The following is a 22,299-nucleotide window of genomic DNA, read 5'->3' as shown; positions in this document are numbered from 1 at the left end:
ACAAGCCAGTTGTCTCCATCTGGGGCCTTGGACTCTCGATTTAATGAGCAGATGTTGACACTAGATGATTTTAAGTCCCCTATGGCTCTTGGACTCTTCCACAACTTCATCAACCCTTGGTGTAATATTTAATTTGCCGCGGCCGCCCCGAAGTGGTTGTAGGCGACTTGCTGTGTACTTTTATAGTGCTATGCTTGCTATTTTATTATGCTGCCGGCCCGAACTGGGTTGTAGGCACTATGCAGTGTTCAACAGCAATAAAAGTTTCTGAAACTAAAAAAAAAAAACCTTATAAAGTCTGCAAAGGGGAGTCCAAGTTTTCACTTCCTGTACATATCATAGGAGTCAGCAAACCCTCTATTTTACTTGAAGGGAAAGGATGGTGAAATAAGGATAACGTTTTTGGTTTAAATAAACAACAACTTGATATTTTCAGATGTGTCTATGCAAGCAGATAAGGTGTTGAGGACTCTACTTTAGGCTATGATCTTGAGCCAGTGTCTGAGCAATTGACCAACTCATCAAGCATCAGTAGTAATGATGGTGGTGTGGTCATTCCTCAGAACAATGATAATTGTACTGATCCTCCCATTGTGCAAAATGAGATGTGACTGAAAGGTTTGTCTTCTCACTGTCAACTGCCATCAAATTACCTTCAAGGTCCCATGATTATGTTCTCCCTTCGTTTATTATTATTTATTTTCAGTTGGGGGGAGTTGTGGAAATGTGCCTAAAAGTGGGCACACTGGTGCAGGGTCACCCTCTTGTCCACGGGTCCAAAGACCAACAAAATAGAGATTGGCACTGGAGTTGAAATAAAATAACAAGTTTATTAATCACTCATGAGTGGGACCACATCCACAAAACACTCTCAAGTGCTGCAGGAGGTAGTACACTGAAATTATAAACCATCGTCCCTTTTATACCATTTTGTTGCAATGTAAGCATGTGAACAGAAATGGAAAGAACAAGTTTAGAAATAGCTATCAGCAAACAAGGGCAGAAGGATGACTACGTGGTCAGCAAAGTGGGAGGGGGAACAGGAATCCTTATGGCAGCAGTAAATGGTCGACAGTTAACATCTGAGACCAGGTGCACTGGAAGCTACAAACCCCCAGCACGTACATTGCTTAGCCATGTCAGGAGGTCATCTAAAATAGATAACACAAGCAAAGTGAAAAGACGAGCAGCAGAGGACGGAAGAATTACGAAGGAAACGAAATGGACACCACAGCCAAAATGGCTGTTGCTTATGCTAAGTAAAATATTACACGTTTCCACAGGGTGATGTGGTATGCTTTTTTTTGCAGATTTATAAAGCACAAACTCCACCCGAAGGTATTGGAGCTGGAGCGCTTTACATGAGCACCAGTTACATTACACAAGGAGACATTAATTTCCTTTTTTTTGGTAAGCACGGTGAGATTAAGTGATTTATCCAGAATCACAGGATGTGGAGTCGACCCCAAGGCTCGAACCTTGGTTTCTCATCTCCAAAGCCAGCAATCTAGCCGTGAGACCACATCCTCTTCCCTATGCTTACCTTTTGTATGGTCACTGCTCAAGCACCTCACGCAGGGTTTACGTTTCAAACCGTTCATGTATTCTGTTTTGCAATATGACCCAGGCTGCGAGTCCCCATGCAGTTCTAGAGTCTTGGGTTCAGGCAGTTGACTGCTGACCTAGACTGGATGGGAGCTCGCCGTCTTGGGTCTTCTTCCTGCTAATAAACGTCTCTACTTCTCACCAAAGCCTATCTTGGATCTTTTGTGCCTCCACGCAACACTCATGTAAAGCATTCCAGTACCTTCGGGTCGAGTTCACGCTATATTAAACCGCAAAAAAAATGACCAATTACATATTGCTTTACCATTTACAATGTAATTTGCATTATAATTTTGTTGACCAGAGCCAGTTGAGGAGAAACAAAACTGTTGGTGGCTTAATGATCTGGGTCGGTCAGGAACGCTTAATATTTAACATTAGCAGGAGAAGCGCTAATACTCATTCCCTTAGATGATCCATGATTTGTAGGAACGCTGAACATGCTCAGAGTTAATTTTTTTTTATTGTCTGTTAAACAAAGGTCTGCTGTTTATTAGCTGAAGATTCATGGATGTGCTGTTATCTGCTTATCCGTTTTCAAAACCGATTAAATTTTTTACAAAAACGAGTAATACATATTGTTTCAGTACGTCATCTGGTTGATATTCTTACGTTGTTGCAGTTAAGTGGAGTTTCGTGCGACAACCTGGCCTCTTCCCACGATGGTTCATGGTTTTGTCTTTTTCGTACGTCTTTGTCTGTTAGTTTAGTCTTTCTTTCGATTGCTAGTGCTGAACAATCTTTCTTCCTTCCCAATCGCGCTCGGCTGTCTGAGGTTGCACGCATGCCGGAAATGACGTAACACCGGTTGGTGTGTTCGAGGTGCTCACGGAGGCGGGGTCTCACAGAGACCAAAGTTTGGCCGAGGGCTAGAGGTGGAGCGTGAGAGCTGGTGGGATCTCGGGGCACGGGCGGCCCCACCATGGGGAAGGAACAGGAGCTTCTGGAGGCCGCGCGCACTGGCAACTTGCCGGCCGTGGAGAAGCTGCTGTCTGGAAAGAGGCTGTCCGCTGGCTTTGGTGGATCTGGAGAGCGAGGCGGGGAGCGCAGCGGCGCTGGAGGTTCTAGCCATCCTCTGTCCAGCCTTCTCAGGTAAGAAACAGGACACCGTACGGACCACACCCAATCGGCCAACCTCTGCCCAGCGAAGACCCAACCAAGTCTTCATATCCCCATCACCAGGCCACCATGAACGCAGGTGGCCATCTAGCCTACTTGGGTACGGCACAAATGCGAACTAGACCATACCCTCGATCCCAGGACGCAGAAACTGCTGTCACCTGTCTAGCTTGCCAAGATAATTAAAGTTATTTAGTCCCTCCCTTACTAAGGCGACCAATCTTCGGCTGGCCATCCAGCTCTGGTGATATTACAGGCCTACTGTTGTAATCGAAGCAAGGACCGGTTAATCTCAGTCCAGCGTGCTAAAATGGGATTTATTTTTTAATGGCACCCACGAGCAACCTCCCATCATCCCACGGCAGAAGGAGTGCCAAACACCCTCTGTTCAACTTGCTTGGGTAAGAGGTCATAGAGCATTTTAGCACCCACAACGAGCGGTGGGCGCTAGTCACCTATTGCGGAGGCAGAGGACTGTAGGACTTTCCTGTCCCCTTACCTAATTAGTATTGTTAGTTAACCAAAGCTCTCTATCAGGTCGCCACACTGTCCGCTTGCCTTCCTTAGTAGAGGCGAAACCTATTGAACGATAGATACAACGGTTATTTTATTTTTTATCCTATAACGTGTTCCTTATGTTTATTTCATGGTCTTAGTTATTTATTTCATTGTCCCTAACTCCTTTTATGTGGCTCTCTCTGTTAAGAACAATATTCAAATTAGTTATTCGGTGGATGTTTTGGACCCTTCTCATACATTTCATCTAAATGAGTTAGTACGAAATAAGCTAATTATTGAACTCTATTGCAGAAGAACACAGAAGCAGTATACACGTGCGTACTAGTTGTTCTTAAAATGGTTAGGGGTTGGTGTTTAGTAGGGAGAAACAGCAACAAAGCTCCCCTAGGTATTGCTGAAATAACAAAATGCCATTCAATCCACAATAACACATTTCCAATATCAACCTGAGCCCAAAGTAAACCATTACCATGGGTACCCCACATATAGTAAAATGTTATTAAATTCATTTACAAATCTTTTTTATATATATTTAAATATTAAAAACATGTATTTGCTAGACACAGCCAAACACAACCACAGAAGAATTGAAAACAGATATGCTCATCAGTCTTTAAAAACAGTCACGTCTCCCATCATGCATCACTGTGCAATTTATGAACCACTTTATGTAAAAGTGTACAGAGCAGCAATGTTCCCTCTAATTTTTCTTTCTTATGTGCGGCAATAGAATGTTGGTGTGCACTCTTTTATTGCTTGTGTGCGCAACTGAGTGATAAGATGTGCAACAAGGCAAGTCGATCCGCTACCACTTATAGGTAAATGACAAGCATTGGCACTGCCAATAAGCCTTGCTTTTAATTAAAAGTGACTTCTTGGTCACTGATTGGTTTAAGCACTGAATAAGTCATCACACATGCACCCTGTCAATCATCCTTGCACTTGTGCATCCATAAATCACTTATTCATTCTTGCATTCACCAACATACACAACCACAGTACAGCACATACACAAGTTGAGTCACATTTGCAAGATAAATTGAAAGAATAAAAGTAGAAAAATACAACATGCTATCGGCTGAAAATGGCAGACATATGTGTGCAATAATAAAGTAAAACAAAGCAGCTCATTTCTTGCCCTGTTTGTGCCTTCTCTGCTCATTTCTTGCCCTCTTTTTGCCTTTTCTGCTCAATTCTTGACCTCTGTTTATGCCTTCTCTGCTTGTTTCTTGCCCTCTTTTTGTCTTTTCTGCTTGTTTCTTGCCCTATTGTTGCCTTTTCTGTTCACTTCTTGCCCTCTGTTTCTGCCTTATCTGCTCATTTCTCACCCTCTGTTTGCCTTTTCTGCTTACTTCTTGCTCTGTTTTGGTTTTTCTGCTCGTCTCTTGCCCTCTTCCTGTCGTTTTCCTCCGCCTGTTGCCCAGAGCACCTACTCTTTCCCCCCCCCCCCCCCCCCCCCCCCCAGGACACCTTCCCAGGCGGAGTTCAGAAACAAACTCTAAACTTGGCTTTTTGACGGAGGCCTTGCATCCCAGCACCCAGATATCCTTAGGGGTGACAGCGCTGCACACTAAAAATGGTGAGTGACTGATTGATTCAAATAAAGATACTTTAAAAAAGGTTATGATTGTTTGAAAAATGTTGATTTGCGACGTTTGTAATGGAGGTGAGTGGGAGAACTTGGTGAACTGGTTAGTGGGCAAAGGCCTATTGTTTGGGAAGTCCACTGCCATTCCTTGCTTTCTGGTTCACATTCCAAAGTACTTGACGTTAGTCTTTATAATCAGATAAGTAATATTACTAAATCATTCCCCAAACGCCCCATAATGCCTGATGACCTTTTAAGTACTTGGTGTCAAGTATTTTCAGTGGCCACTTAGAGTGTATTCTCTGCCAAGCCTAAAATATTTGCCCTGTTTGTTTATCTTTTGCTTTGTCATGTGTATACTGTTGGCAATAACCTGTTTCACTAATAAAAGATATGAAAAGGGCACTCACTTGTTCCTAATCTGTCTGGGGCCCCAAAAACCCTAGAACTAGCCCTGCTGCTGTGTGTGTAATCGCTGCCTAAGTGTCAACGGCACATACTGCAGAACTCCTGGCAGTTTCGAGAAGTGGAATGAAAAACTAACATATTGAGCAGTTTGAGGCGGGAGACACAAATGTGAATGGCAGCATGCAGTAGGGAGCATTTTAGGAGTCACTGCATAGGTAACTTACTAACAATAACAGCTGATGGTACTGTATTGGATGGAAGCATCTTACAAACAGTGAAAGCACATGTGAAGCCAGTGACGCCACACAGTGCAAAAAAAAAAGAAGAATTGGAGAAATCAGGAGTTGGCCTGGTCGGAGGCAGTGAAGTAAGGTGCAGCACACTGGTGAAGAGCGTTTAACAAGTCACTTCAGAGGTGAATGGCCAGCAAAAATAGCAGAGGCTGCTGAATTGAGACCAGCCAGCATACCGACTGATAAGGCCTCAGACAAGCATGTGTGATGCCACAGCCAGACACAGAAGGAGAAAGCAAAAGGTGGAGGCAGCTCTGCCAAGTACCATGCATCAGGCGTTAGACTAACGCATTTCAGTGTGGTGATCCGCATCACCGCACTGAAATGCAAAGTCATGCATTTATATTGATATATCCTCATGGCCTGTGTTCCGCTGCTGTGGAGCCTTGGGAGAGCGGGTATCTGAAGCGGGTTGTGGCCTGTTTTATTTCTTGGTCAAGGAGTCCCAACCCCGTTTCTTAACAGCGCCAGGTCGATCTTCCTCACATGCAGAGGCAAAAAAGTCAGAAGCCTCACATGAAGGTGGATTCTTCACTTAGTTAATCCAGAAACCCTCAGTCCGCCCGGCCGGCCAGATCAGCTATCACAGCACAGCAAACCATCTTCCATAGGGAACGAATATTTATTAGAGCGTTTTGTAAAATAGCGTAGGCTGTATCCGGTTTATTCTTGGTGCCCAATTAAATGGCACAGTTTACTTTCGATTTATTAGGGCATCTTCTTAAAATACACAGAATTTCAAGCAATTGTTCTAATGGAAACAGACAGTGCAAACATAGGTGGACTGCTCACCCAGTTGTACATGTAAAGTGTGGATCATGTCAATCACAGTGCCTTCCCATAAAGTACAGCTGCCTGCTTAGTTGTGTCCTAAATGCGTGTCTCCCACTCTCAGCTTTAGAATGCAGCTGTGCTTACTGCTCATGTCGCTGTCGAGTCACGCAGTTTTCAGTGTGCCTTATCTTTTGTCTGCAATTTTGGCTAGAGTCTGATAAAGCAAAGTTGTTCATATTTCTTACGTTTTGCAGCAGTTAACTTAGTTTCTCGTTGCTCAAATGGATGATCTTTCTGATATTTATGTGTTCCCCTTGTCTGCATTGCTTGATTTTGCTCGCGATAAACTGGATGCCATTAGTCTAGGAAACAATAACACCTGTTATATAGAGAAGTGAGAAGCCCCAAAAGTGCAGTAAAAAATGCTTTATAAAAATCAACGTATTATTATGGTTTCTCTAGTAAAGCACATTTTACTAGTTTCCTTTTCTGTGTTGTAGGATGCTATATTTTTTATTGGACCTAAAAAAATAAGTATGCTGTCGCATCTTAAATACATGGGCTTTCACACCACTCTACTTCCTATGCCAGACTAGTAAAATGAATCGCATAAGAAAACGAACATGCAGGCATCATTTTCAGATCAGTTGGGAGACAAAAAAACGTATCTGACACAGCATGTAATGCTATCGCTATCTGTTATGAGAGAGATTTAGCAATACAAATGTTTTGGCTCGATATATTTATTGGTATAGTGGATAAATATCTGTTGTTTTAGTTTCTGAATGTAATCGATTTCGATTAAGGGCACCGCTCCCCTGATTAACGGCAGTCTAATTATATTTTACACCTCCTTTTACTTCACTTTAAAAGCTTGAAAGATTTCTCATATACTTTCAGCAAAAAATATTCTCAATTTTATTTATAATGAAATTCTCGGTGTCACTCAGTCATTGAAATGCACTCATAATAACTTTATAATTACGAAGATGTAACACATGGCAATCTGAAACCTTGGCAGCTATGTGAGGAGCTAGAGGTCCGTGGACTTTTCAAATGTGATTGTCTACTAAATACAACCAACCAGTTCAATGAATTTCCGTGGAAAGTTCAAGCTGAACGAGCATCTCGGTGTTAAGAAACCCTCGCTACAAATGAGAGGTTTGTGACCGCTCCGAGACAGGTAGGAGCTTCAATCACGACTTTGGGGAAGTGACAACACAGCTCAGCTACACACTCCTCAGCGGGGGCACCTCTGGGCACACTGCAAGCACAGAACCCGAGGCAAATCACGCAGTTCGCCCCCACTGGGAATGTATTTTGCATTGTAATTTTATTTTTTAATCGAATTTGGCACTTTCACCATGCTTGGTAAACTAGACCGCTGCCTGGTTCATCTGTATATATGAACCCACCGCCAGGGCGGGCTCCCTAACACAAACTTAATTTATTCATATACCGTGCACTTGTGCCCCATTTTGGCAGCAACAACTGCGTGCTCGTTGACATTCGGTGATGAAACAATGGGACTCTGGCTGTAGAGAAAGCTCTCGGGAATTATCTCCTGCAATGACAGCGTTGCAGGCTTTTAAACGTCCCCCATTAGGATTTCTAAACACGAAAAACACGTCTTTAGAAATGCATTTGGAAGCGCAACAGCATCACCATGAGCCGCACTTCAAGGGCTCCAGAAGTATTTACTGGAAGTATTTACTGGAATCCTTTGTAGTGCGCGCTCATTGTGGGTGTCTGCGCGGAGGGAAACCTAGGTGTGCGCGCCCGCCCGCTCAGGCGCGCAGGTTAGAGGGAACCATGCAGAGCAGGTAGATTGTGATAGTGTAGATTTCAGGTATAGGAGAATGTGATTGTTTTTAAGGACAAGTCTAGCAATAATATTAGAGGGCTCTATTTATTCCCTGGTAGAGACTACTACATCAGACTCCTTTCTGTAAGACAGGGAACTGCTGACACTACGACACAGTGTGGATGCTGGAAGGTGACCTTAGACACATCCATTCTGCTGGATATGGTGTCTTCTTTGTGGCTGCTCTTCAGGTGGTCAATACCTTCTGAACCTGGTATTAACACGCAACATGGACTTACTATACTAATGATTCCTGCAATGTGTTTATTGACTTGTTATGTTTTTAAGTTGATGAGTGTTTACATAGCACATTATATATTATATGTATAGTTTTGTATGGGGCATATATTTGCATAACTTATTATTTTCTTTACAGTATTAACTATACTGCTGTCGTAGGTATATAAATTGGTCTCTCGGTGTTCTCATTGTAATTATAGGTAACGAAATGTGCTTATTTGTCACATTGCTTGACAGTTAAGGGGTCTTGACGAGCACTGAGCTTAAGTGCCTTTAGAAAGATTGTGTAAGCTACGTTTCTTAGGGAGTACTTAGCTGTGTCAGGAGCAGCGAATAAAAGAGGAAGATTAGAGTGTACACAGTCCTGTTATCTTACTGTTAAAGTTCTACTTATTGTGATGTATTAACATTCTTTAAAGGGCTGCATGTTGGGCAGCAAATAAAAGTATTTGCATAATGGTAGCCTCCGGTCTTGTAATGAAATTTAAAAGTGCTTCTTTCAACAGGTTAACATCCACAAATTGCTTGCAAAAATTCTCGACCTGCTATATTCATTAATAATTGACACTTCTTTCATATATTAATGTAATCCATAATTCTAGAAGCGGAATCAATTATTTAAAAGACCAACAAATTGTTTTTGTTACCAACAGGAGTAGTCTGGAATTAATTATAAATATTACATTTGAAAAAAGTGGTATTTTGATGAAAATCAATGGTTACTATGTAGTTACAAATTCACGTTATGTAACAGTTGTGCTTTAGTTCAAATACTCCCTACTGATTGCCTGAAAGCAAGAATATTGTCACTTTTCTGCTGATGTTGGTTACCCTAGCGGAAGGATGTTTAGGGAGTATTGACTTGATATTAAAATGTTATCCAAGAGTTACTCTATTTGTCTGGAACCCTGGTTCAAGCTCTCACCCAGTGGTGAAGATGCATTAGGTAGATGCATTCGTGTCCCTATCGGGTTAGCCCATATATGTCTTAAAACTCATTTTCCTGGTATTATATTCTGCCATTTTGTGGTATTAAAATGAATGGGAACACTTCTATTTTCTATAGTAGTGAGCCATTCGTGTCAGTGACTACAGTTGTAACCTTTGCCTGTTCTCAGTGTGGTGTTTTATGCCACTTTGCCTGAGTCGGGCTCAAACACTGGAAAAACTACAGATGGGTGTGCTATATAGTGCAGTGCTGTGCAGGCTTGTATTACAGTCTCTTAGTTGTTAGATCACTGTCGTCGATTGAAGTGCTATGCAGCCATCTGGCCGCTGCACAGTGTCCTGGTCCTTCTCACAAGACAACAACGTAGTGCATTTTGCTGTGTCTGCAACTTGATGGTCCCCCAAACTGTAAACACTCGCCGATGACCGGTTTTGTGTTTCAGTAAAATGAATATACATATATTTTGCTTATCAGTACATTTTTGGTTTACATTTTTCTCTAGGGAAACTGTTTCAGTACTTTTTATGAAAATCAGCTGTCGCCACGATCCCATTTGAAAATTCCATGAATTATTTACTAATTTCAAGTCTGTATAGTGGAATACGCAATTTTTGCATGCTTGGTTTCTTCTTTCGGACTTAATCATTGCAGAGTGGTTGGCATCTTAAGGCCATCAATGCATTTTTTGGCACTGTAGGGCACTATATGACTTGTTTTAGTGCCGTGTGTTTTCTAGTGCTACTTTTTTAAAACATACTTACATATGACAAGATTTTTTTGAGTGAAGATGGTAAGCCTTTTTTATAGTTACTCAATTACAGCTAACTGGAAGGTGTAGGGACTTGGCAAAGATTCGCAGGTCCATGGAAGAAAATAGAATTGTGTTCTTTGACTGAGTTGTGCTTGATGTTTGAATCCTGTCAGGTACTCTCGTGTTATCCAGCCAAAGTGTTTGTGCTGTAGGGGGTTGGGCCTACTTGTCCCAATGACCAAATGCACATGAAAACTTGTTGCCCTTGGCCCCAAACAATATGCCCTGGGTGTCGGGCTATAGGAACTCCCCATCCCCATTTTAGTCTTGGACAATCGGCTAGTGCTGCACAGCAAACTGAGTTGGGACCCCTCATCTTCAACTTGTACATTGCCATTCTCATATCAGACTTCGAAAGTTAGACGTTTTTCCCCCCGAAACAGGGGTCGTGCAGAGTTGATGGGTAATACACCCATTGAACGTCGGGGCTCTTGATGTGCCTTGGATGACTAGAACTCTTAATCTGTTTTTAAAGATTGATCTCAGTTTGGGTTACGAGGTAGACATAGTTTAACCAAGCAATTTTGTTAGGTTGGATTAGTTTAGATGCAAAACCGAAATAAAGATTTATGATGATGTCTTCTGCAAGGCAAACTGCATTGGTGTCAACCACATCATGTGTAAGACTGTGTTTTTTGGGAACTTTGATCGACTGCCAAATAGAAGAACCAAACTCTGAAGTGGAGAACTTTCAATTTATCCTGTGAACGTAAAAATTGAGCTCTGGTCTTAGAAGTAGTGATCTGCTGTCAATGCTTGGCAAGCTGAGGTAGTGACAACAGTTTTGTTGGGTGACTTCAATTTGCTCGGCTCTCACCAGTCCCTTTTGCAGTAGTGTTTTTTGTTTTGTTTGCAAAAGTGGAAGACATTTGGTGGCTATGCGGTTCCTGGCTGAGGGCTTGGAAGGTTGCATTAAAAAAAAAAAAAAAGAAGAATTTGCAATGCAATAGGTCTCGCATTAATGAAAGTTTGAGCTATTGCTGTTGCAAACAATAATGCAACGCCAATAGCTCAAACTTTCAGCAATGCGAGACCTATTGCATTGCAAATGCTTGTTTACTTGTGTGTTGTGGAGTGGATGTATGTGGTATGCAGCAGTGGAAATGTGTGGATAGTATGAATGTGGTATTTAGTGCATTGGAATTGTGTGGAGTGGGGTTGTGTGTTAAGAGAAATTATGTGGTATGGTATTTTTTGTTGTGGAGTGTTATGTACTGGAGTTAAGTATGTTGCACGCTGTCGAATTTTGTGATGTGGAATTATGTGGGGGGGATTGTATGCATGTGGTGTCATGTAATTCTGGTGTTTTGTATTGTATGGTTTCTTGTTGAATTATGTGGTGTGGAATGGAAATGTGTTGAGTTGATTTGTGTGGAACTATGTGGCATTGAGTGAAATTATGCTGATTGGAATTATGTGGCATGGTGTGGAGTGTGTTTATGTGGATTGTTGCTCTGTGGCATAGATTGGTCTTATATGGGGTGCATTTATGTGAGTGAGAGAGAGGCTGGGTGAAGAAAGAGGGTGGAGAGATACAAGAGGAGAGAGGGTGAGAGTGAAGAGGGAGGAGCAGGGGAAGTCACATGCCCAGCACTTCCTAGGGGAGGGCCCGTCCTATACTGAGCGAAGCTAACAAGTTACAGCCCATCTTTATTTTAAACTGTTCTGAAGTCCAGTGAGGGTGATGGAAAGAAAGCACTGCATGAAAAAAGACCACTACAGGAGAGAGATATTGGTGCACCCAAAAATATTTTCAGACCGATGACTGTTTGCATTCTCACACGGTTCTCTGTCATTACAGGTCGGAATTTCACCCGTTCAACTACTGTCTATTTCCGCAGAACACTTTAACCTACTCTCCAAAATTCTAGTGTTTAATAGGCAAGGCCAGTGTCCTCATCGACGCACATGACTGAGGAAAAGCATCACAAAACATATAGTTAGTTTTTCCTTGCCCTGTTTGAGAAGATGAAAATGTCTCCGCTGCTATTGCACTGCACGAGACTACAACAAATGCGGGAACGTGATATCCAAGTGTTTGTCAAGGAACAGTTGAAAGCCATCTTGTGGTGTTTTTGTTATCATCTTGAATTGGTCTAACTCCCTAATTAAACAAGGATTGGCAAAGCCTGTCCTTTCATAGGATACCATCAGGCTGGTTTTAAACCGGCTTGACCGACATTTTAATTTCCCAGCCAGTACCAAAATTAGAACAAGCGGGCCATTGTGTTCTTGGCCTTTTCCCGTTTTGAGCAGGACGACTGTGGCGGAGTGATGTCACCCTTTGAATATTACCAATGTAGCATCAATTAAGGAGCAAATGGAAGGCAGCAGCCATGGCAACCGACAACGGGAGGAGTTGCATAGCGCAGTGCAGAAATAAAGGCGCTTGGTGCTCACCTCCTTAAATTTAAAGTGAAAATGGCGTTGTTCGGAAATAAAGGTGTGCTTAAAGTGAAAGGCGGCACAGTTTATAAATAAATAAAGGTGCGCTTAAAGGGGTGATGTAGTGTGGAGAACGGCACTCTGAGATTGAGCAGCACAGCGGGAGTCAACGCTCAATAAGCACAGAAACAAACTACCAGCGACCTCGAGGGGCGGTCATGCACTGTTGTGGGTGGGGTGATGTGGTGTGGGAAACAGCACGGGGAGATAAGGAGATTAAGTGAGGGGCAAGGTGAAAAATGAAGCGACCATGAAGGTTTCATGGCAAGAATGTAAGCAGAGGCAGGGCAACTAAAAAAGGAGTGCTCTTGAAGTTTGTTAAATAATGTGAAGTGTATAAGCACATGTGACAGGGGCAGTCCTCATGGGAGTATACGAAAGCCCAAAAGGAGGGACTGGTAAACCTATCCACCAATCAGAAGCGGGCATTTACAGTAAGAGAAGCCAATTGAAAACATGGGTGGTGCTTAAAGGCTATATTCTAGGAATTACATGCTTTGCAAAGCAGCGCATGTGCTGCCCAGGCTCGACCTAAAAATGGTCTCTGAACATCCACTCTAAGTGGGGCGGGTGGTCTGAGAGTCTTTGACCAAGGACCAGATGCCAGTTGAGCAGTCAGGCAAAGGTTCCCATTGTCTGAGCCATCGGAGACCCCACCAGTAGAAACATGATCAGGGGCCTGGCTCTAAATAGACCAGGGTACTGGGAGTGTGAATCGGTCTCTTTAAGCTCCGTTGCCCTTTTACAGCCTCGGCCCCCTTTATTGATCATCTCCAGATTCTATTGTGAAACAGTTTACCTTTAGAGGCACTTTTAGAGCTTTAACACATGCAACAGCAGAAGTGACAACATCTGAGACCGTGCCCCGTCACGAAGGAAGCCGAGAAGGGACACTATTCAGAGCGTGGGAGAGTGTTCTGGATCTCGTGTACATAATTCTACCGGCAGAAGGGTGCTTATAAATACTAAAATGCCTTTTGAAACAAGCATCCCCCAATTTCCTTTCTGATGCGCCGTACGCGTCCAGATCCTGTTTATAAACTCACGCTGCTCGCCACAAAGAGCCCCAGTCCTGAGCAGCAGGTCACCAGGCGAGCAGCCGCCGCGTGCTACGCGCCTGCACGAGCTGCTTCGTAAAATGAATGCACATGGCTGTTTGTATTACAAGCACGCGGGCTCCTGCTGGTTCTGGCATGGCTTTAGAGGGTCCTTCGGAGCTGAAGTATGTGCCAAGCTGTACTCGCATCATGAGATCGAGTACTACGACAGAGTGATAGCAGGGAGTCTAGGAGATAGCTCGGAGGGCTAGGTCACCAGCTGCGAGAGCTGTAACCCGTTCATCATCCAGATCCCAGCCAGGCCCTTGTCCGAAGTGCCGTGGCGACGAAGCACATGCAATGAGTACCGTGGTGATTAATGGAAATTCAAGCTATAATGGCAGATCACACACGAAAGTTTGCCCATTTTCTACTTTTCGACATTTACATTTCAGATAAGTTATAAATTACCTTCATTGCAAATACGTACACCCGGCAGCCTCAAATGTTCAATACAAAATGTTCAGAAAAATAGTGGTTGGTCATTTTATTATACAGTTATATGATGTTACTTCCTGTGGTGTGAATAGGTGTGATATCACTTTCAGGTGCGTAACACATGCCCCTGCAGTGCAGGAGACCCCAAAACCCTGACGGAGCCTCCAACTCATCAGGGGGCCCTCTTCATCCCAAGTCCAATAAATATCACTGAGCTATGATAGGCTCAGGGGCCCCTCTTCATATTCTACAGGGGGGCCCCTCACTTTGCATTACCCCACTGATCACTTCTGCTACACCTCATTTCAGAAAACTGAAACCCTCTATGGAGCTTTCACCCTTCCGAATCACAGGCCAGCAAAGCATTCCTTTAGTAGCTCCCCAGTTTTGCGCCTTATGAGGAATTCCCCATGCATCGTTCGGCGCTATCTGCCTCCACCCTCTAGGCACAAGGAAAACATATCCATAGATTCCTGTGCTCATTGCTACAAAGAAACCCAGTGCTGAGAAATCCCACAAATTCTATCTTCACTCCAACAGGGCAAAGGGATTCTTCTGCCTCGCACTGCTGACAGCAGGCAGTCTCCTCGAAGACTGGGCGCTCTCCAAGCAGTTCTACACGCAGGCGAGAACTTCACATCCCAAGATGTCTGTCTGCAGGATGGGAGGGTTTGGACCAGGATGGTGCACTTGGTGGTAGGAAAGGATGGTTAGAGAGGAAGAGGCCGGTGTGGTTTGCAAGGGCACAGATAGGGACAGAGGAATTTCATTCAAGGTGAGAGGGTGAGGGGACAAAGCAAGGTAGTTGGAAAGAGATTTTTTCAGGAAACACTGGCGGGTGGAAATCAAAACTAGTGGTGCGCGCGCACCACAGGGAAGCGGGGCGAGGGAGCCTGTTGACTGTGCCGCACTGATGCGCGTAACAGACACCGGTGGAAATGGGCGGAGCAAAGGCAGGACATGTATATAAATGCTTGCCAGTTAGCTAATATCTTAATGAGTATTGGTTATTTGTAAAGGAAAGAGTCGCCTAGTGCTGCTGTTCAACCAGGGGCTTCATGTAAAAGTCAGGAGGGCCACATGCCCCACCGGGCGTACTTTGAGTATCACTGTTTAAAAACATTAATAATTTGACAGATTACTGTGTCTTTTGGCCTAGTGGATTTATGCAGCCATTCCAGAGATTGTGTTTGACCAAATGACTCCATGCTCGAATTTTCGCTGGTCCACTTAGCCTTTTATACTTTCGAGGTCGATAAAAAGGAGTACCATTGTGTTAGGTAACAATAAACACCTGTTTTTTCAGCATCCAGATAACCTTCACGGTGTAAATGTGAGTTACAAATACGTTATGTTATTACGAATTACACCAATGTCAGAAATGTGGATGTTATCAAAACATGTAAAATCAGCCAACTGTTGCAGGAGTTGTCGGTCATAAAATACATCCAAACTATGTAATCAGGATGTTGCAAGTAAGTGAGGAGTGTCAACACATAAAGCACTTTTTCTTCAGTGAAGTGCTTGTAGTATCGTGTGTGTGTGTGTGTGTGTGTGTGCATATTTCTTTTTTTAACTTGTACACCGCAGACATGGGAGACCACTTGAAAGGGGTCAGACAGTTTTTACCAAAACTGGTGGGATTAGCCCCTTTCACCGCTCTAATATGCAGATGACTCTGTCAGTCGTGACACCACAAAAGTAGGCTTGAACCGGGTTCTGGAAGGAATGAACACATACATTGAACCCAATGACCTCTCAGTAAATGTGGCTAAAATGAAAACCGTAATATATGGTAAATTCAGAAAGTAATTTTATTTTGGCGGTTGGGTTGTGAAAAACTAGTGTGTTAAATCTCAAATATTTGGTTGTCTGGGAGGATATCAGCCCCGCTTCAGAAGTACATTTACAAGCACTAAAATAAAAAGCACACCTATTAAGTACATTTTCAGGAAAATATGTATGGGTTTACGTGACCTTAAAGTGGTATCTATTCTTGGAAAGCTAAATTATTACCATCACTCTCGGATGGTACATAACATTTGAACAGTGTGTGCACATAGCTGTAGGAAAATAATTTGGTAACTGTTGAGATTCATATTTGGGCTTCCCATGGCCTGTTAAGCTAGCCAGCATGGATCCTAGGTAATCCTTGGGAAACCCAAACTATTAACATTACTTATTAACAAAATAGTATGTTATCAATCGATGAGTGCCCCAAGAAAGTCCACTTAAAAATATTCTCTACAAGGAAATGTCTGCCATTAGCACAACTGGAAAAAGAACGGTTAGCTCAAATAAATGTAATCTCTCAGTACATAAAACGAACAGAATGGTGTTCTCCTAACCAAAATTATACCGTTGATTAAAGAAATAATGCCCATTTTATATTTTAGTAGTTAGCTTGGATTGTTTAACTCGCTAAAAAAAGGCATACTTTGTGGTTCAAATGTACACTTTATTAAACTTCTCACCCTTATTTGCGTGAAGCTCGGAAAACGGAAATTAAACCTAGGTACACAATAATTATTTACCAGTTGCTCCCAGTAGCAGGCATCCGAGCCAGCTGGGACACTGACAGTATAAATGTATGTGTTGCCGCCTACATGGGGGGATAAGAAGTCTATTTCACATCTACTTTGCGTGTTTCCCACAATTAAACAATCCCATCAAATTACTCAGGGCAATTTTCCGGAAATAAAATACTCCGACAATTGCAGATGCTGTAAAACTATGAGTGCGAGATAGACACAAGCCAAGTTGGAAGATTAAGTTAACCAGATTTACATTGAACCGTTTAAAGGGAAAATTTAATGGCACACATCCTACCACTTGCATATATTGGAATTGGAGATTATGTATGAACTATGATGTACTGTTTGTAACAGTTGTATTTTTTTTCCAGACCCATATTTACCATAGCTCAAGATTACAATCTGGGAAAAATATTTATTTTGCATCCAGTTGTTTACGTTCTTAGCAGATAAATGATAATTAAAAAAAAACCAATTTCTTATCTTTAAGGAAAGTTGCATATGCATTTACTTTCTAGTTGTTGTATACATTGTAATGCTTTTAAGAAAACAATAAATGTATTTAAAAATTATTTTTTGCGCTTTGCCGGGTGTATAGTTGGAAGCATATTAGCTTTGTTTTGAGCCTTTAAGGGAAGTGTTTTCATGTTGTGCTTGCTTGTTAGGGGTTGCAGCACTTGACCGTGTCATGGGTGAGAGAATCATGCATTTTAGATTTTTGGGGAATACTGCTAGCTTTTGTTATATCTTTAGTGTGTTTTTGTTTTATTCAGGTTGTGCCGGAATGTTTTCCACTTTTAAGTTCTTCTGGCTCTGGGCATGCAACAGATGTTGCCCAGACTTTTGCTACAGTCCTCCTTTATACGATTGCAAGCACACGTGTCAAACAGTGGCAATTGCCAAGTTGCAATAAATTGTATTTATTCTTTATATGAGTGACATTTTAATACGTGAGGGTTCAGAGTATGTGTCTGTTAGGGACCTATAGGGTGAACTATGTTTGAATCCTCCTGTGACCAGCTAGGTAGCAGATCTCTTTAAATATCAGAAACCTATTAGATTATTATGTGTTTTTAATTTTATCAGTGTCCTTCAGTTGCCAACAGAGTTCAGTAGGTCAGTTCACATATGTGACGGTTGTTGTATTGTAATTGCATTTATATAGCGCTTACTACCCTTGACGAAGTGTTGAAATGATTTTTCGTCGAGGAGTACGCTACTCCTGAACCCATAAAGGTATAGTGGTGAATTAGTGTAGTGAAATATGAAAGTAATTTGAGTGATGGATATGTTAGTCAGTTATTTGGATTGAGAAGGATAGTGGAGGAAAAGAAGAGGGGAAAAAGGTTTTCTTTTTTATAGCACTTGCTACCCCTGATGAGGGAGTTAAACGATTGGGATCGAGTAGCCAGTTGGTTACATGACATATGATGACAAATAGATTATATTAGATTGAGACGTGCAATACTGCTCGAATGACTAAAGTTACTGTTTTTCTATGTGTGGTTGGAATTAGGAAGCGGGCAGACATTATTTTCTGTCTCTTTGTACTGCGTTCAGCAACTGGTTTAGCATCATCCATGTCTCCAACCAGGAGGCGGATTGCAGGTGTCAAGTTTTCTCATGTGCTTCATATATGGGGTGGAGAAGAATAACGTGGGGGAGAGCGTTATCAATCTCTAGTAATATGTTAGGATCATTGCTGGCCATGATTTTTGGACAATTACCTCCATTGTGGTAATGGTCCTTTTGTCAGACTTCTTACTGTGGTCTGCTGGCCGGTACCATCCCATAGTTTTGGGTCGCACTATTACTGATGTGTCGGTTGTTCTGTGTGTTGTTCCAGGGGCAGTGGGTGGTTATATTGGTAGCAAACCAGTTTTCATCTCTCTTCAGAACTTCTATATTCCTGAATGCATCAAAAATTGGGTGTCAAGATAAAAATAAAATGATGATGATCTAAAGTACTGGCTTGGAGCATAGAGTCCTGTTTTGTCTTCATTGCTTGCATTTTATTTGTTGCTATAGCAATCATTTTTCCCAGGAAGGGTCAGTGATCTCTGCAGAATACCTTGAACCACAATCCTGTCGCTCCTAGTAGCCAATGAAGTCCTGGTGATTTGGCGTCAATTATTCTCTGTATCCGTTGTGGTTTGCATTTTATTAAACCGGGGGCTTTAAGGGACGGACTATTGGCATACACAAGCTTGGAGGCCACAACTGTAAGGGTACCCTGTAGGTTATGTTCGTATTGGAAATATGTGTCGGTGTCTTAATTGTATAGAAGGTGCTTTCAAACACATGAAATCCTTTATCATTTTTTTCGAACCACACCTATTTATTCAGATATTAATTTTCATCCTGATTCCGAACACTATCTTGTACATTTACTTTAAAAATCCACTTTTTCATGCTGCATGTTTGCTAGTTTGTTCTTAATATTCATTGTGTAGAATTTTCACTCCCTGCTTACAGCGTGGCCTGGACTACAAAGTTTAGAGAACGCTTCACATTTTCTTAATCTGCAAAAGCATTTCTGTTCCTGTGCATCATGCAACTGCATTTTGGTGTACTGAAGAACATTTGGATTACTAATCCGATGTCTTTCTGAAGGAATACTGTGGTTAGTCCCATGTGTCATAAGGGCATAAGTTTGCAGTCTGCCTATGCCACAGTCTACTCCAGCACCTAGAGGCTCATTTGACACCACCCACATTGACAGCCTAATGTAAAGAAGAGATTGTAAGATTGTTATTAAAATGGCCTTTGCAGAGCTAAACATTAGATGTGGATTACTTGATAGACATTTCTGGAATTTCTCATCTTTACATATGAGCTATGTACCTGCCGGCCGTTCATTTTTGCAGGAACATTTTGAGGTGCACAAATGAATAGTCTTATTTGAATTGTAATCCTCTCTTATAGCAGTTGAGCTCCAATCCTCATTACATCAAGTCAGAATGAAGTCAATGGGGAAGATCTTGCAGACCCTGACCAAGACGATTTTGACAAGCCAGGGCCTTGTAGACCTTGGAGGCTAGAAGATGGCCCCAGACATCCCAGGCTCGATTCTGCTTCTAATACTAGAGCAACTAGGGCAGCAGAACTGGAAGGCAGGTTTGACCTGGAAAATATTCACCACACTCAGGCCGCAGAGGGGGTTCCGGCAGTCAAATAGGCTCAATACGTGGGCAACAGTATTCGTATGCCCATGGTTCAGGATGTTCGAGGCTGCCTATGGGCCGAATGCCCAAGACAGTCCTTGGGCGGAAAAGTAGAATTGTCATTACAAATCAATGGCAAAATGCTTTCTAGGCAATGGTAACTATGCCCTCTCAACTGAGAGGTAGTGTTCCTTGTTGATTAAGATCAATCCAAAGCTGGGGAACTATCCATCTCTGGGGTATGTGCAGTGACTGGGGGGGAATCTCTTCAGGAACCCCTTTGTAAAAGAACTGGGCTAATTCGTCACCACCTTTTCATCGATGGATAAAGCTCAGCAATCTATGAAGAAGATATTCGACCAGCTGGTTTTGGTGGGGCTGGTAGAGGCAGTGGGCACTTCTCTGACTTACCCTATTCTTGAGCCTCTCAAAGGTACCAAGGAAATCGACAGCACCAGTTTCAGAATCAGAAGCGATTTGGAGGCTTTTTCCCATGTTGGGGGTCGTGGGTGCGTAGGTGCAGGCAGAGGAACCTTTGGCGGCGGTGGTGAGTATACATTTTTCCCAATCCAAGTGGGAGGGGGGCTTTTGGAGCTGGTCTTCTCAAATAGAGAGGTTATGGGAGACACCTGGGGGTTGCAAACTGCCTCGGGTTTCAGATAGTTTTACGGAAATCCAGTACAAGCAAACAGATCAAGGCTAATGGTTTTCTCACAGCCTCTTAATCACTCAGGAGGTGAACTCCCTACTAGACAGCGGGCACATTGTTCCCTCAACTGTGCATCCTCATGGGTTCCTCAGCAATCTTTTTTTGATTGAAAAGTAAGACAAGGGCCTTCTTCCGGTGATAAACTTGAAAAAATTAAACAAGCGGGTGGTTTATCGCCATTTCAAGATGTCAGGCTCCCATCTACTATGGGGCATAATACTTCCAGGTGATTGGATGGCAAGAATAGACCCAAAGTATGCCTATTTCGCAATCTTGTTTTTTTGACAAATCACAGTTTTCTTCAATTTCAGTCGTTTGGACAGATTAGCGAATTTGTGGCACTCATTCGAACTCTTATGCTCTTTGGTGATTCACCAAGGTACTAAAACTGGTAATGGAATTGTTACGATCCTGGGGAGTCAGGCTGATCATTTACCTGGACAACATTCTATTGTTGCATCCAGGCTTGGCCTGCCTCCAGAAATAGCTGAAAAATGCCATATACACAACAAGCAGAAATCAGAGTTCAGTCCATCACAATCCATGTGCTTCCTGTGTTTCCTCATCAACTCTGTACAAAAGAAGCTCAGATGTCCCCCACAGGAAGATGACACTAATCAGGAAGGAACTGATATGCGCTCTGATGGAGTACGTATCGCTCCTATACCTGGCCAGGATAGTAGGACTTCTCGCAATTTCCCAGGTCCCTTACCCTATAAAGCTCATCAGCTCTGACAGCAGCTCGGTTGCACAAGGGTCTTTCCTTCACGGCAAAGGTCTGTTTTTCAGAAGAAGCAAGATCAGAGCACCAGTGGTGGATGGACCACATGGTTGCTTGGAATGGCAAAACCATTTTTGGCTCTGTTCCAGAGGTGGTGTTCAAATTGGATGCGAGGCTATGGGCGTGTTATGGAGAGGCTACCACCGGAGGCTCATAGTTGGCGCATAAAAGAGTTGCACATTAACTGCTTAGAACTGCTCGCAGGATCCTTCACAGTGCGATCCCTCACAAGACCGTGTCCTGCTCCATTTTTGTATCTAAGGACAACATTTCTGCATTACAATAGATCGATTGACTTGGCAGAACGAAGTTGAAGGTTCTGGCATACATTGCCGTGAAATTTTGTAACTTCTGCCAGGACAAGAGGATTTTGATCACTGCAGATTAATTATCAGACAAGCACAGCCGCATTGCGTATTTGAATTCCAGGCACCTGAAGGATTTCAGTGCCTGGAAGATGGATCTTTTCATATTCCAGATGATCATGAACAAGTGGGGCCCCTGTCACATGTACCTATAGGCATCTCCTCTTGATCATCACTTGGCTGTGTTCTTTCACTTGTGCCATCAGTTGCCTTTGTTCTTCAGTTGAAGGCAGGACCCTCTGGTGTTGGCGATGGATGCTTTCATGTAGGATTGGAGACAGTTGAGGGGTTATACCATCCCCCAACCTCTATGATAGCCAGTCTTACGGTGCAGGTTAGACAATAGAAGGCATCCCTGGTTTTTAGGTCTCGCGCCTAGCGTGTTGCACTGCATAGCAGTGCTCGCGCAGCACAAGATATTTAATAGATGAAAAACGGGGATTTGGAGCTGACCTAGGAATGGCACACGCACGAGCGCGTGCCTTTCCTTCTGTTGCACGTTATTTTCCTTTGCGTGCATGCTTTTTTGAAAGCCAGCACGCAATAGGCCAAAGGCGGGCGCATTGCTCCGCCCACGGCCTATTGGTGTCTATTAC

The 22,299-nt window shown here is 42.9% G+C and overlaps 1 protein-coding gene across 16 annotated transcripts in view; it reads left to right on the top strand.

The window, feature by feature from the left end:
• The first annotated feature begins 2,430 nt into the window (after positions 1-2,430).
• ANKS1A (ankyrin repeat and sterile alpha motif domain containing 1A) overlaps positions 2,431-22,299 on the top strand; it is a 1,389,901-nt gene continuing 1,370,032 nt past the window's right edge. For 7 of the 16 annotated variants that reach the window (XR_014978931.1, XR_014978928.1, XM_085645421.1 and 4 more), the window contains exon 1: positions 2,433-2,697. Coding sequence is in view for 13 of the 16 variants with exons in the window: in XM_085645421.1 (XP_085501547.1) it covers positions 2,528-2,697 (170 nt within the window). In the remaining 3 variants the exon portion in view is untranslated. Of the gene's footprint in view, positions 2,698-22,299 lie in introns of all 16 variants that reach the window. The other 9 variants (XM_085645485.1, XM_085645474.1, XM_085645372.1 and 6 more) reach the window with 4 other exon arrangements.

Source organism: Triturus cristatus, chromosome 1_1 (assembly GCF_964204655.1).
Source record: "Triturus cristatus chromosome 1_1, aTriCri1.1, whole genome shotgun sequence".
NCBI classification, from domain to species: Eukaryota; Metazoa; Chordata; class Amphibia; order Caudata; family Salamandridae; genus Triturus; species Triturus cristatus.
Note: the sequence above shows the minus strand (reverse complement) of the source record. Positions and strands in the feature narration are given on the sequence as shown.